The 17,712-nt window shown below is 40.5% G+C and overlaps 1 protein-coding gene across 1 annotated transcript in view; it reads right to left on the reverse strand.

Annotated features, from left to right (window-relative positions):
• Positions 1-3,282: 3,282 nt before the first annotated feature.
• Positions 3,283-17,712, reverse strand: part of smarcal1 (SWI/SNF related, matrix associated, actin dependent regulator of chromatin, subfamily a-like 1) — a 20,556-nt gene continuing 6,126 nt past the window's right edge. The window contains exons 7-17 of the mRNA XM_052148065.1: positions 17,200-17,350; positions 16,009-16,167; positions 15,854-15,919; positions 14,123-14,263; positions 12,330-12,548; positions 11,967-12,028; positions 9,009-9,111; positions 8,682-8,864; positions 8,380-8,480; positions 6,841-6,937; positions 3,283-3,616 (exon numbers count right to left, since the gene is read on the reverse strand). Coding sequence (XP_052004025.1) covers positions 3,509-3,616; positions 6,841-6,937; positions 8,380-8,480; positions 8,682-8,864; positions 9,009-9,111; positions 11,967-12,028; positions 12,330-12,548; positions 14,123-14,263; positions 15,854-15,919; positions 16,009-16,167; positions 17,200-17,350 — 1,390 coding nt within the window. The 3' untranslated portion in view covers positions 3,283-3,508. The remainder of the gene's footprint in view (positions 3,617-6,840; positions 6,938-8,379; positions 8,481-8,681; positions 8,865-9,008; positions 9,112-11,966; positions 12,029-12,329; positions 12,549-14,122; positions 14,264-15,853; positions 15,920-16,008; positions 16,168-17,199; positions 17,351-17,712) is intronic.

Here is a 17,712-nt window from a genome sequence, read left to right on the forward strand (position 1 = left end):
ACACACATTATCGATGTAAATTTTGAGAAACATTTTAAACATATGAAATGTTGGGGCCTGAGTTCGAATCCAGGGTGCGCTGAGTGACTCCAGCCAGGTCTCCTAAGCAACCAAATTGGCCCGGTTGCTAGGGAGGGTAGAGTTACATGGGGTAACCTCCTCGTGGTCGCTATAATGTGGTTCTCGCTCTCTGTGGGGCGTGTGGTGCGTGGATGCCGCTGAGAATAGTGTGAAGCCTCCACATGCGCCACGTGATAGGTTGCGTGGATTGACGGTCTCAGACGCAGAGAAGTTTTTCATTTTTGCACACTGTCTCTGTGTTTATAAATCGCGGCATCCACGCACAACTCACCACACGCCCCACCAAGAGCGAGAACCACATTATAGCAACCACAAGGAGGTTACCCCATGCGACTCTACCCTTCCTAGCAACCGGGCCAATTTGGTTGCTAAGGAGACCTGGCTGGAGTCACTCAGCTCACCCTGGATTCAAACTCGCGACTCCAGGTGTGATAGTCAGCGTAAATACTCGCGGAGATACCCAGACCTCCTACTTATCATCCTTCTTGTGTATAAGCAGCTGCTGATGAAATGAACCCCCGAGACGATGGCCACTCCAATAGCTTGACTTTGTTCTCCTTAAGCCATTTCACCACAACTTGAGGTATTGTTGGGGTCATTGTCTGTTTGGAAGACCCATTTGTGATCAAGCTTTAACTTATCAGCTGATGTCTTGAGATGTTGTTTCAATATATACACATAAAAAAAAAAATCTTTGTCCCCATGTGCACTTGCAAACTGTAGTCTGGCTTTTTTATGGAGGTTTTGGAGCAGCGACTTCTTCCTTGCTGAGCCTTTCAGGTTATGTCGATATAGGACTCGTTTTGCTGTGGATCTAGATACTGCCTACCTGTTTCCTCCAGCATCTTCACAAGGTCCTTTGCTGTTGTTGGAATTTTCCATGCTGCTTAAAGGCACAGTTAACTTATATATGCAAGTGTATGTAAACTTCTAAAAAAGGAGTTTTAATGACTTCAACCTATGGATATGTAAACTTCTGACTTCATCTGTAAGTATCATGAAAGTATGTATTCCAGTCTGTATCCCACACAAAGCTACGGTACGGTTTGGCCTTGGAATCTTGGAATATAGCGCATGAGTCGTATGGACCACTTATAAAACGGTTAGTTCCAATCCTTGATTCTGATTGGTCAATAGCTGTGCTTTATTCACAATAAAACACGGCTGTGACCGCTTCACCCAACGGTTCTATTTATCACTGCGCCCTTAGCAACACCCTTAGCAACCACACGTATCATAAACAGAGAAAAAAATTTAAGAATTAAAAAAGCTAAAATGTTGAAAGTAAATTCCGATTTACTAGGTGGCATGACGATGGATAAGTGGTTTGAGGAACAATTTGTAGAGACTTCTACAAATATGAGCCGTCATGCTGAAGTGCTGAAATGTAACATTGATACATTCGAGAAGACTCGTAATGAAAAAAATACCGTGCAGCAAACCCAATGGGCAGTGAAATGCTTCGGTGACTGGTGTAGTGAAAAGGGTTGCAGCATTGATTTTAAACAAATCACCAAGACGGAACTCAACGCACTTCTCCGTGACTTCTACGGAACTGTCAGAAGCTCCAAAGGCGAAAAATATGGGATCAGTAGCTATGTAGTGTTACGTGCGGGTCTGAACAGATTCCTGAATGATCCACCTTTGAGTTTGTCCTGGTGTCTGATGAGAGACAGCGAATTCACCTCATCCAATAATGTTTTTATTATTATGAAAGAGAGGGTCGTGAAAAACGGAGCATCACACACCGATTTCTACTAAAGATTTCAGCACCATAAAACTGTCCGATGCACTTAATCCTAACACACCTGAAGGACTCGTAAACAAAGTCTGGTTTGACGTGCAGTTACACTTCGGATGTAGAGGAAAAGAGGGGAACCGAGAACTCATTCCAGACTCATTCTGCAATGGTTTGTTGTTTTATTTGAGCTTTCATGCATATTAAATATTGGAACGTTGTTGTTCACGGTCAGGGACTATTTTTTTCTAGCGGAAGGAATGCTTTTATTGATTTAACTTCATGAAATTTCCACTAATACATTTTTTTTTCTTTAATATTGTGTGGTAACCGTTTTATAAAAGCAATAAGGTACTCGAGGCAAGTGCTGTATCGTGAATAAGTAATGGCTGAAGGGGTTGCAGGCACTCCGCTTCGCGTCGTGCCTAACAACGCCCTTCAGCCGTTACTTAAGGGGCTTTCACACTAGCACTTTTGGTGCGCACCCCGGTTCGAATGACGTCAGAGTTTGGTTCGTTTGGATGATGTGAACGCTGTCTTCCGAACTCGGGTGCGCACCCGCGAACCGTACTCGAAGTCCGCTTAAAAAGATGGTCTGGGGTACGGTTCATGTGAACTCCAGTACGGTTCGCTGCTGATATGAACGCAATCGAACCAAACCGCGGAAGTGAACCGCTATTGATGACGTATAATGTGGTCGTCAGTCTCACACACGTCGCTTTCAAAATGAGCGGAAAGGGTTTACTTTCGTGCGTGCGTGTGTGTGCATACACTTACCTTGACGAAAAGCGGGATTGACGCACACACACTGCAAGCAGAGAGATGATTTCTGCTTGCCTTCGCAAAAATTGTCTTCGGCGGACAGCCCGCTGTCTTTTGAACGATTTCAGTATTTTTGCGGCAGACAGACGCAAGTGTGTTTCTGTATCTTGATGTTGAAAACAAAACCAAAGGTTAAAAAAAGAAGAACAAATGTGAACCGAAGCAAGTCTATTCATTGAATTTTGACGCCTTTTCATTTCGCGGTTATCAAGCTAACACGATTACGCACCAGCTGCAGCTTGATGACGCAAGCGTACCGCGGTTCGGATACAAATATATAATGTGAACACAGTCCATCGGGGGCAGGGGGGAGGGGGGAGCAATCGAACTCGGGTTCGGAACAGGCAATCGAACCAAGTGTGAAAGCCCCCTTATTCACGATACAGCACAGCCTCTCGTACCTTATTGCTTACATGAATGATACATTTTACATGTAACTTTTTTAAACTTGAAAGTTCCATTCCCCATTCAAAACAAAACAACATTCTAAACTCTCCATTTGAGTTCCACGCAAGAATTAAATTAATTTAGGTTTAGAAAAACACTCGAGGCGAGTAAACGATGACAATTTTTAGTTTTGGGTAAACAATTGGTTGATATTTGCTGATTCAACGATTCAGAAAAATTCAGACGAATTTATCACAAATACAAGGACAGTTTTATTACTTTACATTTTGTCACATACAAATATGTGATGCATTTGGCAAATCCATGTAACGTTCATTCAGTGATTAGCAAAAAAAGAAAAAGAAATACAACTTAAAATGGAATAAACCACTTTTTTTTAAATGTTCATCCTGATCATCATGGAGCTGCTAAAGAAAGCCATTATACGTTTTTTATCTAGCTAGTGACTGCATGAACCACTCAGTCACCTGTCCATTCACTCACAGCCTCCAGAAGATCTGCTTCATTCATGTCCTCCTCACTGAAGGACCTCTGGAACATTTCGGTGATTGTCTGCTGTTTAGGGTCCTGACAAACATGAAGACGAGACTTATCATTTCCATCAGGGAGCTAAATGAAAAATTTAATTTAAAAAAACCCTGAAATATGTCTACATTCCCCACAGAAATGGGAAGCAGAAGTGCATTTATCCCTTTGTATGAACAGTTTGAGAGGTAAGCCAAACAGGTTTATGCTCGAGTAATGAATGTTTGGGGAAATGGTTGTCAGAGGACAATATCAACCATTCAGATGTTGATATTAAAATCAGTAAATCAGATGTTGCAGTCTCCAGTTATTGTGCATGTCTCAGAAATTGGAGCTTGTCAATAGAGCTGCAACTAACGATTATTTTGATAATCAGAACGACTATTTGACGATTATACTTAACTGATTAATCAGCTTGTGCCCCAACTTTAAAGGTTGTATTAAACGTGCTTACTAACAATAAAAAGGACAAAATCATATTTTAAAAATCTCTCTAAATGACATTCACTGAATTAAAGGGGAAAATATACTTTTTATTAAAGGTTTAGTTTGACACTTCTCACTGAAGCCTACGTCATCGACGTACTCGACTCTCTCGTGAATGCGCGGATGGCCGTTACCAGAAGCTAGTGATTATAGGTTATAAAGTTATAAATATGGATATTTTTATTCGCTTCAGAAGGACTTTATTAACCCCCTGGAGCCGTATGGATTACTTTTATGATGGATGGATGCGCTTTTTTGGGCTTCAAAATCGAAGGTACCATTCACTCCCATTATAAAGCTCGGAAGTTGATTTTTTTAATAAAACTCCGAATGTGTTTGGCTGAAAGAAGAAAGTCGTAGACAGCTAGGATGGCTTGAGTGTGAGCAAATTATGGGATCATTTAAATTTTTGGGTGAGCTAACCTATTAAATTTTATAAATAATCAGATTGTTATCGAGTGTTTTTGTCTTGTTTTCCATTTAAAATTGTTTAAAAATCCTTAAAACAAGATACTTTTATTTGAGAAGCAACATATAAGATATTTAGAGAATGTATAAAAGTGTATTTTGTATAAAAGTGTATTTTGTATATAAGTGTATTTTGTATATAAGTGTATTTTGTATAAAAGTGTATTTTGTATAAAAGTGTATTTTGTATAAAAGTGTATTTTGTATATAAGTGTATTTTGTATAAAAGTGTATTTTGTATATAAGTGTATTTTGTATAAAAGTGTATTTTGTATAAAAGTGTATTTTGTATAAAAGTGTATTTTGTATATAAGTGTATTTTGTATAAAAGTGTATTTTGTATAAAAGTGTATTTTTGTATATAAGTGTATTTTGTATAAAAGTGTATTTTGTATAAAAGTGTATTTTGTATATAAGTGTATTTTGTATAAAAGTGTATTTTGTATATAAGTGTATTTTGTATAAAAGTGTATTTTGTATAAAAGTGTATTTTGTATAAAAGTGTATTTTGTATAAAAGTGTATTTTGTATAAAAGTGTATTTTGTATATAAGTGTATTTTGTATAAAAGTGTATTTTGTATATAAGTGTATTTTGTATAAAAGTGTATTTTGTATAAAAGTGTATTTTGTATAAAAGTGTATTTTGTATATAAGTGTATTTTGTATAAAAGTGTATTTTGTATAAAAGTGTATTTTGTATATAAGTGTATTTTGTATAAAAGTGTATTTTGTATAAAAGTGTATTTTGTATATAAGTGTATTTTGTATAAAAGTGTATTTTTCACTCGTTATACTTCTGCGAGTGCAGTAAAGACAAAATATACTTAAATTCAAGATCTATTCTCTAAAAGCAAGTCTAAATATCTTATATGCTGTTTCTCCGGTCAATGCATCTTCTATTAAAGGATTTTTTTTTTTTTTTTTATATTTATAATATTATATTCAACATTCTGAGATAACAATGATTTCTTCTGCAGTATAGCTGCTAAAGTAAATATACATCGTTTTAAATTAGTTTTAGCCAAAACAAATCATAAACGTATTTTGTCGGCGTATATAAGGGGGTGAAGACTTCGCCTCTCTCACCTTTCTGTTCACTTAAATCCATCTTTAACTCACTAAAACACAAACTCTCTTATTAATAAAGCTGCATATTACCAATTTTCTTTATGATAAGAAATGCTCAGTGACACATATATTATGATTCAATAAGTCATGAGCAATCACGTTATAGTCTAGCTGCATTAAGCGTGTGCGCTCGAGGGATGAGCGTCCCGTGACGGAGTGTGTCTCAGCCGGGTGCAGTTTCAATCTCCCCCCCTCAGATCGGGACATTCACAACTCATAGAAGAGGTGCTGACTGCACAGATAAATGCCAGTTTCAGAGTTTGTAGTTAATTACATGATCTGCTTCTGTATTATTTGATCTTTAACTCTTTCCCCACCAGCGTTTTTAAAAAAAGTTGTCATGGCCCGCAGAATATTTTCTTCCATGAATATATGAAGATGCTATATATCAAAATAAAGATCTGAGCCTCTGCTTTTAGGCAAAAAAATGATTTTATTTTATCTTCATTTGTTCTTTTTTTATTGCCACTTGAACAGAGGTAGGTTTTGTCAAAAACAACATTTCGGACAAAAAACTGAGAAAAAGGCATTTTTATCAAACAAGTGCTTTAGTATTAGTATGGTGTTCCACTTCACGTTTGAGACGATCGCAGTCTGTTTCTTTGATCAAAGAGTTGCGTACTCTTTGAAAACATGCGTGCGGGTCTTCCCTACCGTATACCACCTAAAACACGGATACCCGGAAAATTCCGTGTTTGGCGGGGAAGCGTTTTTTCATAAAACCCGGAAAATTCCGTGTTTGGCGGGGAAAGAGTTAATAAAGCTATAACGCATTAAATAAAACTGCATTTAAGATGAGGCGGGAAAGACCTGCCGGCAGAAGGACGGCCAGAAGGACAACCCATCCCCTCCAGGAAGAGAGGGGAGTACGTCAAACTGGAGGTTTGCCTCCTCGCATTTGGCGGGTGGAGGGTGCTAGTTTCACACCCTGGACACTCTTTAACATATTTGATGATTTCCCAGATCCATAGTTTTGCCATTTCATGATATCGTCGATCATCGTCGGTTTTTGAGTGTGGAAATTGGCATCGGGATCTTTGTAAGACATCATCGATATCCGATAACATCGTCCTATCGCCCTACTCTGGATCATTAAATTCCTTGCAATTCCAATCCCTAGTTAACTATTTTATCTATGGTTGAAGTGGACTGATTTTAAAGAAGACGTTCGGCTTACACCAACCTTGCTGTGGAAGCTGGCCGACTCTGCCTTGTCTGAAATATTTGCTTCAGACAACCCAACCTGCTCCAGGACATTCATTTTCTCCTGTATCATGGGCCTGGGAAAAACCAGCAAATAAGATGATTACATAATAATAATAATAATATAATATAACAGTACTGTATACACTCATTGTGCATCTGGCACCCTCTCTCCCCTAGTGGCGTCTGGTTTAAATACACAACTTTTCCGCCTTTAACAATTGGAACATACCACTTGGTTTTAACGTAAAATTAACCCTCACCTCCCCATCCTTATACAAATAGTCACATTATATAAATGAATAAGAATGAGAGATTTAGTTAAAACACAAATAAACAATTAATAGTACAGATAAAAGATTTGTACAATAAAACCCCATTAAATATATTTAAAAAAATGTATCCAACAATTAAAGGAGACCTATTTTGCCCCTTTTCACAAGATGTAGTATAAGTCTCAGGTGTCCCCAGAATGTGTCCGTGAAGTTTCAGCTCAAAATACCCCACGGATAATTTATTATACCATGTTATAAATGCCTCTTTTTGGTTGGAATGAAAAACACGCTGTTTTCGTGTGTGTCTCTTTAAATGCAAATGAGCTGCTGCTCCACGCCCCCCTTTCCAGAACAGGGCTGTGCTTTTACAGCTCATGCTTCGGATACTACAGCTACAACAAATCAGAACCAATATGGACTGACAGCGTAAATACTGGAGTTCAGCTACAAATGTATCAATATATATTAGGGCTGTCCATTTAAGTGCGTTTCATTTGACTAAATATAACGCGTTAAAACAATTAACGCAATTAATCGCATGCCCCGACAGTAATATGGAAGATTCCTGAGAAATGTAAGCTTGTAGTACCACCTGTTTACTCCAGGGGGCAGTAAGTGAAACTTCAGCTGTATGAGCAACACACAGTTTATACAGTGAAGAAAACACTTCAGCAGAACAACAAACATGAGTTACATTCTTGTGTTTAAAACACTTGGAGCACAAATCCGAACTAAGGGATCTCAAGATGTGTTTAAAGATTGAGTATTAAACTATATTTAACTTGACACAGTGACCTAAAAATATTATGTTTATGATGCAACGCACCCGAGGCGCTACACAAGCACACATAACGTGACATCACTTTAGAGCAGAAACGAAAACGGTTCATTTTGACACACTTTTTTTGATTAATAGAAATATAAGAAAGACTTTTAACATTGTAGGGTGGTTGTGTACACACACTGCCAACTCACATTTATGTACAAACACCATGTAAAAGTGAATTTTGCATAATAGGTCCTCTTTAATGTCCATTGAACAGACTAAAATCCTGTGATGAGACCGATTCACGGGCTCTCCATCACAATCACTTGAATCGGTTTATTAAAATTGGACTTGCAAGCACTAAGTAAAATATACATCACTTACTATAGAAATTTCCAGGATTTTATTCACTTCTACGACAACAAAATTCTAAGTGAAAAATGTTATGGAAAATACCTAATTCTGTTAATCCACTCACCACAAGTAATCATCCGCAGTGCCTTTGGCAACCAGGTAATGAATGTTGACGTTACTGGTCTGTCCAATCCGGTGCACTCTGTCCTCTGCCTGAATCAAGACCTGTATGAAAGAAACATTTCATTAGTATCTATCTCAATTGCATATGATTTCAGCTGGCTTTCTATATAAAGCATAAGGCTTTGGAACAACACGAGGGTGACTAAATATTGACCCTTTCATTTTTCATCATTTCAGCATGTGCACCAGCTTTAATGGTTTCACTGTTCGGGATATCTAGGAGAGCATATTTTAATTTCTCACTCCAGGGTTCCAGAAAAGTTCTGCGAACACCACGAGGTCGGCAGAGTGCAACGTGAGCCCCATGTTAGCGGCTGTGATGGAGAGAACGGCCACACAGGTCTTCTGTGACAACTGGAATCTCTCACACAGTTGCTGTCGCTCTGCAGATGCCGTTGAGCCATCGATACGAATATAATTGATGCCCTGCACACAGAAAACAATGTGTCAACTCGGACCTTAAAGTGCTCAAATAATTCTAGCTCTGATTTATTACGAAGTGAACCAAAACACACACACACACACACACACACACACACCTTCTATAGACTAAACAGATTTTGGACACACCTTCTCAGCAAGTTCTTTGGTCACACTGTCCAACACCAGTTTGTGATGTGCAAAAACCAGAAACTTCTCTCGGCCACACTCCAACATGTCTGAGATGTACTCCCTGAGAGACGAGGGGTGAACAAACAATTTGCTTCATGAATTAGAAAATGCATGAGATTTGTTTAACATTATGAACATTATTTTCTTGCACAATGAAGTACATGCAGCTGATTTATCAATATCCGACAATTTCTAGTCCAAGGGATTTTTATTAAAACTAATGGATTAGTACTAACAGTCAGTATCTGGTGTGGCCACCAGTTGCATCAAGTACTGCAGTGCATCTCCTCCTCATGGACTGAACCAGATTTGCCAGTTCTTGCTGTGAGATGTTACCCCACTCTTCCACCAAGGCACTTGCAAGTTCCCGGACATTTCTGGGGGGAATGGCCCTAGGCCTCACCCTCCGATCCAACAGGTCCCAGACGTGCTCAATGGGATTGAGATCCGGGCTCTTCGCTGGCCATGGCAGAACACTGTCTTGTAGGAAATCAGGCACAGAACGAGCAGTATGGCTGGTGGCACAGTCATGCTGGAGGGTGATGTCAGGATGAGCCTATAGGAGGGGTATCACATGAGGGAGGAGGATGTGTTCCCTGTAACGCACAGTGTTGAGATTGCCTGCAATGAAAACAAGCTCAGACCGATGATGCTGTGACACAACGCCCCAGACCATGACGAACCCTCCACCTCCGAATCAATCCCGCTCCAGAGTACAGGCCTCAGTGTAACGCTCATTCCTTCAACGATAAACGCGAGTCCGACCATCACCCCTGGTGAGACAAAACCATGACTCCTCAGTGAAGAGCACTTTTTGCCGGTCCTGTCTGGTCCAGTGAAGGTGGGTTTGTGCCCATAGGCGACATTGTTGCCGGTTATGTCTGGTAAGCACATGCCTTGCACATGTCCTACAAGCCCTCAGTCCAGCCTCTCTCAGACTATTGCGGACAGTCCGAGCACTGATGGAGGGATTGTGCATTCCTGGTGTAACTCGGGCAGTTGTTGTAGCCATCCTGTACCTGTCCCGCAGGTGTTATATTCGGATGTAACGATCCTGTGCAGGTGTTGTTACACGTGGTCTGCCACGACGTTCAGCTGTCCTTCCTGTCTCAGGCGACTCACAGTATGGTCCTAGCCGGAGTTATGACGGGTCATTCTCAGGGGATGGAAGTCGACTGGAGCGCCCTCATTTCAAGAGTGGTGCAAAGAGATGGGCGAGGTAGCGGCATTCGAGGAAATGTCATGTAGAATAAAAAAATGGGGCAGCTATTTGGCCTTTTTGGAGGGCTCTCGGGGAAGGGCAGTGGAGAGAGAAGTGTAGTTTTAAATGTGTGTGATTATTATAATTTTGTATATATTTTTCTTGATTTTTTTCCCTTTCTTTTTTTGTGCAAGTATCCTCAAGTTGTGACCACAGGGATATTTATTGAGGGTCAGGGTGGGCTTGGGGATCGGGAAGGAAATAATGGGGGTTAAATGTTGATTCTGTGAATATATGTTTTTCTTTGTCAATTGTACAAATCAATAAAAAGTGTTAATAGAAAAAAAATAAAAATAAATAAAGTGTAATTTCCATCACAGATATCTATTAAACAACACAGAACTTGAGATGTGCTGGAAATGACAAAGTAAAGGGAATTTTTCAGTTGGACATCGTTAGTAGACAAATGAAATACACTTGTGAGAAGTTAAAGAAACATCTGAATTAATGTTCATGGCATCATTTCAACATTTAAGGGACAGTTCACCAAAAAATTCGAATTCTCTCATTATTCACTTACCCTGATGCCAGATGTGCATGACTGTCTTCCTTCAGTAGAACACAAATTAAGATTTTAGATTATTAGAAGTTAGAGCTCTGTCAGGTCCTTATAATGCAAGTGAATGGGTGCCAGCACTCTGACGATCCAAAAGTCACATTTAGGCAGCATAAAAGTAATCCACACGACTCCAGTCGATCAATGAACGTCTTCTGAAGCTAATTGATATGATTTATGTGAGAAACAAGTCGATAATTAAAGCGTTTTTAACTTTAAACCTGCGTTCCGTCCAGGGCTCTGATGCAGTTTGAAATGGGCGAACTCTCATGTGACGTTCGTTCTTCTGTCGTAAATAAGCATCGCTTCCAAATCCTTGCATGAACTCGCCGAATACGTCACGAGAAAGCAACGTGATGCATCAACTGCTGGCAGGAAGCGCTTTTAAATTCGCTTCAGAAGACATTCATTGATTCGTGTGGATTACTTTTATGCTGTCTAAATGTGACTTCTGGACCGTCAGAGTGCTGGCACCCATTCACTTGCATTATAAGGACCTGACAGAGCTCTAACTTCATCTAAAAATCTTGAAGATGGACAGTCATGCACATCTGGCATCAGGGTAAGTGAATAATGAGAGAATTTTCATTTTTGGCTGAACTAATGATCTTTTCAAATATATTTTATTATATAGCAATGTATGGTAATGTAATCCATTAAATTTAATACATCATGCAGCATGCAATTCAGCTCAATTCACCCTTCGCTAAGCTCCGCCCCCTTGGTAACGGTTGCTCGCTCTGACAAGCTCTGCAGATCTCCCCATAGGAATGAATCGGAGACAGCCGCGAATTGTGCAGTTTTTGCTGTGAACTCTATTTAACATCACCTGTACTATGACCTCAATCAATATGTAAATGAATTACTGTTAGGTTGTTAGCTTTAATTTACCTAGGAGGAAATGTGAGTGTAAATTACTCGCATAGGCTCTCATTGTAAAAAGGCAACCGCTTGGCATAAAAATGGCATCGGGCAACAGTTTCTAAGACAGGATTAGTCAGAAACGCTTTTAAGGCGGGGCTAGGCGAAGGGTCAATTACACTGGTGACCCTCTGTGATGGTGTATGCCATTTGATTTTATACATAACATCTCACATACGTGATGGCTCTGATCTTGGCCTCCGCTGTGTGGTTGTAGAAGACCAGCAGAGCTTGCTTCTCCTGCATGCAAACACAGAAAAAGCTCATCAGGGCCTTTCGGGTTGAGTGAGTTGTTCGGACTAATTTTAAGCATGCATTTATTTAGTTTTTTTAGCTTAGAAGACATTGTCACTAGAAACTGTCATTGTGTGGAAAAGAGCTGCGTAAAGAATCTTCAAAATGTCTCCTTTTGGGTTCCACAGACAAAGTAACAGCATACAAGTTTATGACATGAGGGTGAGGAAATAATGACAGAATTCCCACTTTCTGGGGTGATTCATTCCTTTAAAAGACATGTTTAATTACAGCACGTCATACTCACGTTGTGGCATCCTTTGGCGAGCTCTTTAGCGGCGGCACTGAGGGCAGCTTTAGTGCGGGAGTTGATGCCATCTGTCGTCACGGTAACCACCTTGCGCTGTTTGGCGGGAAGCTGAGAGAGCACCTCTGATTTGAGGCGTCTCAGCATCAGAGATTCTTCTAGAAGAATCTTCAGTTCACCCAGATTAGAGGAACCGGAGTAGTCCCACCCCCACTGCAACTACAGCCAGATACAGAGACATTAATGGAGTAACTCTCCTTCACTGAGCGCGTTTACATGCACGTTCTTACGCCGATTATGCTTAATAAGCCGACAACGTGTGTGTGGTCATGCAAACACTCCTTTATGGGAGTAAGGTCATAAACGGCATAAGAATATAAGTGCTAAATATGCTTCTCGTGTGGAACGCGTATTTTCTTGCTTTGTCAAATTTTTTTAATAAGCAGATTTTGGGGATCAATCAGTGTATTGGCGTGCATGTAAACATGCTCAGTCGCTGTACTTAGATTTATTAATTGATTGATATGAACCAGAGTTTGAGTCCACCCCCCACAAGTCCCTTGGTCCAAAACCACTACACTGCCATACAAAGGCAAAACGCAGTATCTACACATTTCATCAAAATTCAGTAATGACCAGATTCATGTCTCTTATGGTGCGTTCACATACAACACGAAGCGAGCATTCTGCACGGCGCGATTACATACAAAGTCAATGCAATTGAGAAATTTGCTTGACGCGTTGTCGCGAAAGCCTATCAGCATTGAGATTGTCCAGATGTCACTGGTGGTGGTGTAGTGGTCTAAGCACATAACTGGTAATCTGGTAATTGGAAGGATGCTGGTTCAATCCCCACAGCCACCACCATTGTGTCCTTGAGCAAGGCACTTAACTCCAGGTTGCTCCGGGGGGATTGTCCCTGTAATAAGTGCACTGTAAGTCGCTTTGGATAAAAGCATCTGCCAAATGCATAAATGTAAATGTAAATGTCACTGATGTACTGACATAGTAGCAGAAGAAATCTGGAAAAATGGATGAAAACATTGTTGTAGTGGTGGGTGGACACCCTGAATTGTATGACACAACGTCATACATGTACAGAGACCGGACAAAAATGTATATTTTTTTTAAATCGCTTTGAGGAAGTTGGACGACCTGGTAAGTTCTGAAAATATGCGCGTCTACTTGATTCCAGCTATTGGTTGTACGTTACTATGAAACAAGTTGTAGAAGCCCCTCCTCCTGTCCTTTTCCGGAAGAGAAGCGGGAATACTAGCAGGTTCGCCTCGCGAGCAATGCGAGGCGAAACTTTGGAGGCGAAACACTGGAGTGGTGGTGGTCTAAGCACATAACTAAGCACATAAATGGTAATCAGAAGGTCACTGGTTCGAGCCCCACAGCCACCACCATTGTGTCCTTGAGTAAGTCACTTAACTCCAGGTTGCTCCGGGGGGGATTGTCCCTGTAATAAGTGCACTGTAAGTCGCTTTGGATAAAAACGTCAGCCAAATGCGTAAATGAAACTTTTCTTCACGTTGTGTGTGAACGCATCATTAGACTTTAGTCTGTCCTGTGACAGACAGGTTTGGCTCAAATTCAGAGAACATGCAGTACCACATTTAGCTGGACAATCACAAGGCGTTGAAGCCACTACTTCCTTAGTGTCAGTGCACCAAAGACTCTGGTGTGTAAGTGTCTTTAACCAAAAATCCAGACAAATGTGACGACGTAATCTGAACGAGACTTGCATTGATTTCTGGTTAAAACTCGCACCTCTATGCGGATGGATGTACCTGCTTGGCATCGCAGAAACGTGTCCCGAAGTCATGGAAGCGTGGAAACAGCGAATGTCTCACAGCTTGAATCTGTGTGTAGAGCTCTGCAGGTCTGGACATGGCTGGCGTTCCAGACAACAGGATCACTCGCTTAGCAGTCTGTTCCATAACCAAGAGATAAACATTCAATTAGCAGCACCAGAAACAAAGAAAAACTAGAATAGTCTTATGACTCATGATGTCATCTGAACACGGCCCATTTACAGTTTATCTATTCTTCTAATATGAGACATTGAGTTAATGTTTTGTAAACAGTGCATTTTATGGAGTTGCACAGCCAATAAGTGGTTAGTGGGTCAATGATGGGACACACATCGTTTTGTCCGGATCTATGAAGTTTTTCAAAAATACAATAAAAATGCCATTCACACAAAGCAATTATTTAAAGGGAAAGTCACCCATTAATTACAATTATTTCATCATTTACTCACCCTCATGCCATCCCAGATGTGTATGACTATCTTTCTTCTGCAGAACACAAATTAAGATTTTTAGAAAAATATCTCAGCTCTGTAGGTCCATACAATGCAAGTGAAAGATGATCAGACCCTTTTAACTCCAAATATCACATAAAAGTCATCCATATGACTCGTGTTTAAGTCCATATCTTCAGAAGCGATATAATAGGTGTGGGTGAGAAACAAAACAATATTTAAGCCATTTTAAACACTAAATCTCCACTTTCACTTTCAGATATAAAAGTGAAAGTGAAAAAGAAGATTTAGAATATAAAAAAATGACTTCAATTGTGATATGAAGATGTTGACTATGGATTACTTTTATGTTTCCTTTATATGATTTTTGGAGCTATGAAGGTCTGGTCACCATTCACTTGCATTGTATGGACCTACAGAGCGGAGATATTCTTCTAAAAATCCCCATTTGAGTTCTGCTGAAGAAAGATGGTCATACACATCTGGGATGGCATGAGGGGGAGTAACGATGAGAGAATCTTTATTTTTGGTGGAACTATCCCTTTAAATATCCCTTTTTTAAAATCAGTGAAACAACAGTTTTTAAAACATAATTTGAAAAACATTTAACGACCAATGTACAAACATGTATTTAATGTGCATGAAAAGCATTTTCATACCTTTTACTTGATGGCAGGGCTGGACTGGTAATCTGGCATACCGGGCATTTTCCCGGTGGGCCGATGCACTTTTGCACTTGGTGGCCAAACAGGGGCAGTCTCTCATTCTGGAGAACCAAGCGTGGTCGGTGGAGAATGTCGGCCATGAAACAGGCCGAATGGGCTGCGATTAGCTAAAATGAGTTAGCTACAGCTAACAACCCACCACCCACCCGCTCAACTACTTTTGGGCCAGGTGCCATGTAAAATCCCAGGCTGATTTCTCTTCCCAGTCCAGCCCTGCTTGATGGTTACACCCCATGACATTTTTCTAGTAATTAAATAATTGTTCTTTTTTGTAAAAAATGCATCAAGCTTAGCAACTCCAACAGCACTTTTGCTTTCACAAGTTTAAATCAGACGCTATTAAACACATCTGATTTAACGTTCTCATATCACAAGTCACAAGGAAGAATTGCAAAACTATTCTAATGACAGTCTTTCCGAAACTCAATGGCCAGATAAAAAGCACATTAAAAGCAATAAATCAGCAATGTTGCAATTTTAAATAGTCCTCAAAATCATCACGAATATGTAATAAGTCTATATCATCAAACCTTCAGCAGAGGAAGAGCAGCCCGACAGCGAGCCGTTTTCATGTTCTTCAGGAAGTGAGACTCGTCCTGTACAAACCAACCCACAAAACACAAAAGAGGAGAGTTCAGTTCAAGATCAAGATCAAACAGAAATGTTAAGCGCACAATCGACTCACCATAATGATCACATTGAACGAGTTGGGCTGCTGTTTGTCCATCTTGCCGAGCAGATCGTAGCTGATGATGTTGATCAGACCAGAGCGCAGGTTGTCTTTGCCTTTAACGACCACATTAATGCTGTCAGCCCTTACGGAGGGCAGCCATCGATGGAAAGCCTGCAGCAAAAACAGAATTCATGGCGGCCAAAACTCTGATATATTAGCCTGAAATATCTAGATGTGACATTCCCTAATAACTGGTATTAAGACACGTTTTGGACGATCCGATGACAAGTAGACAAGTGAGACACATCACCGTTAACGCCTGGTTGTTTTACATGTCTCCCCAATTTGGAATGCCCAATTCCCAATACACTCCAAGTCCTTGTGGTGGCGTAGTGACTCGCCTCAATCTGGGTGGTGGCACGTCTGAGACAGTCAATCCACGCATCTCATCACGTGACTTGAGCGTGTTACCACTGAGATATAGTGTGTGAGGAGGCTTCACGCTATTCTCCGCACCATCCACGCACAACTCACATTATAGTGACCACGTGGAGGTTACACCATGTGACTCTTCCCTCCCTAGCAACCGGGCCAATTTGGTTGCTAAGGACAACTGGCTGGAGTCACTCAGCACGTCCTGGATTCAAACTCGCGGCTCCAGCGGTATGTGTGTCTCTTTTAAACACTTTCAAAAAGAGGGTCTCTGATTTTTTGATGACATATATTTGCATTTCGAGCAAAATTTTCTGTTATTTTTGTGGAGAAGTTGCATTAACTGAGATTCAGGCGCATGTGTGTGCTTCTCATCTGTGTCACTGCATGTCGATATCAGCCACACTGAAGAAGTTTCGTGCCGTTCCTGTGCATGTATACGCATGTGCTTTTTAAAATATTCCTTTTAAAGCCGCACAAAACCGACAAAGTTCAAGCTCTTGTTTCAGCGCTGCAGTTGATTGACAGGTGAGTAGGCAGTGCTTCGCAACCGATCAAACGACTTTGAACAAATGAGCGTTTAACACTACGAGCCCAACGTGGTCACATGCGTATTCGAGCACCTCCAAATGTGGTTGAAGTGAACAAATGTTTTGGACCACGCTTACATCCATCTTTGGCATCGTCGCGTTTCAAAACTAATTACCTAAAATGCATCTTAATACCAGGTGTAAACGGGGCCCGTGTGTGTGTGCTGTTTAAGGTGTGTACCTCGGCCCATGTGAAGCGCACAGAGGAGGGGGCGACCACAAGCAGAGGCCACTCACTCCTGTAGTATGCAGCTATACAGATGGCCTGGAGAGTCTTCCCCAGACCCATGTCATCAGCCAGCAGCAGCCGGCCGTCTCTGGACACTGCAAAACTGACACAAATTAGCAAAGATTAGCAAAGTCCAGGCACTGTTCAAGCAAAGGAGTGTAATTTTATCAACGTCACATTATTTATTGTATGTCATTATTATTATATAGGAAATAAGTGTGTGGGGGGGGGTATTAATATATATATATATGTTTTATATTATTTCGTGTACATGTTGTCATATGATCAAACCTTTAAGTACGCAAATCTGTTCTTTCTTTGCGCCGAGTCAGGCATGACTGAAAGTAATGCTAGCGGATCAGTGAGTGAATCAGATGTTAGTTTAAAAACCATTCTCATCAGTTCATTGAGTTCATTCAGTGAAAGTTTAGCCAGAATGATTTCAACAGAAAATTCTTGAGTGGG

Source organism: Xyrauchen texanus, chromosome 18 (genome assembly GCF_025860055.1).
Source record: "Xyrauchen texanus isolate HMW12.3.18 chromosome 18, RBS_HiC_50CHRs, whole genome shotgun sequence".
NCBI lineage: Eukaryota > Metazoa > Chordata > Actinopteri > Cypriniformes > Catostomidae > Xyrauchen > Xyrauchen texanus.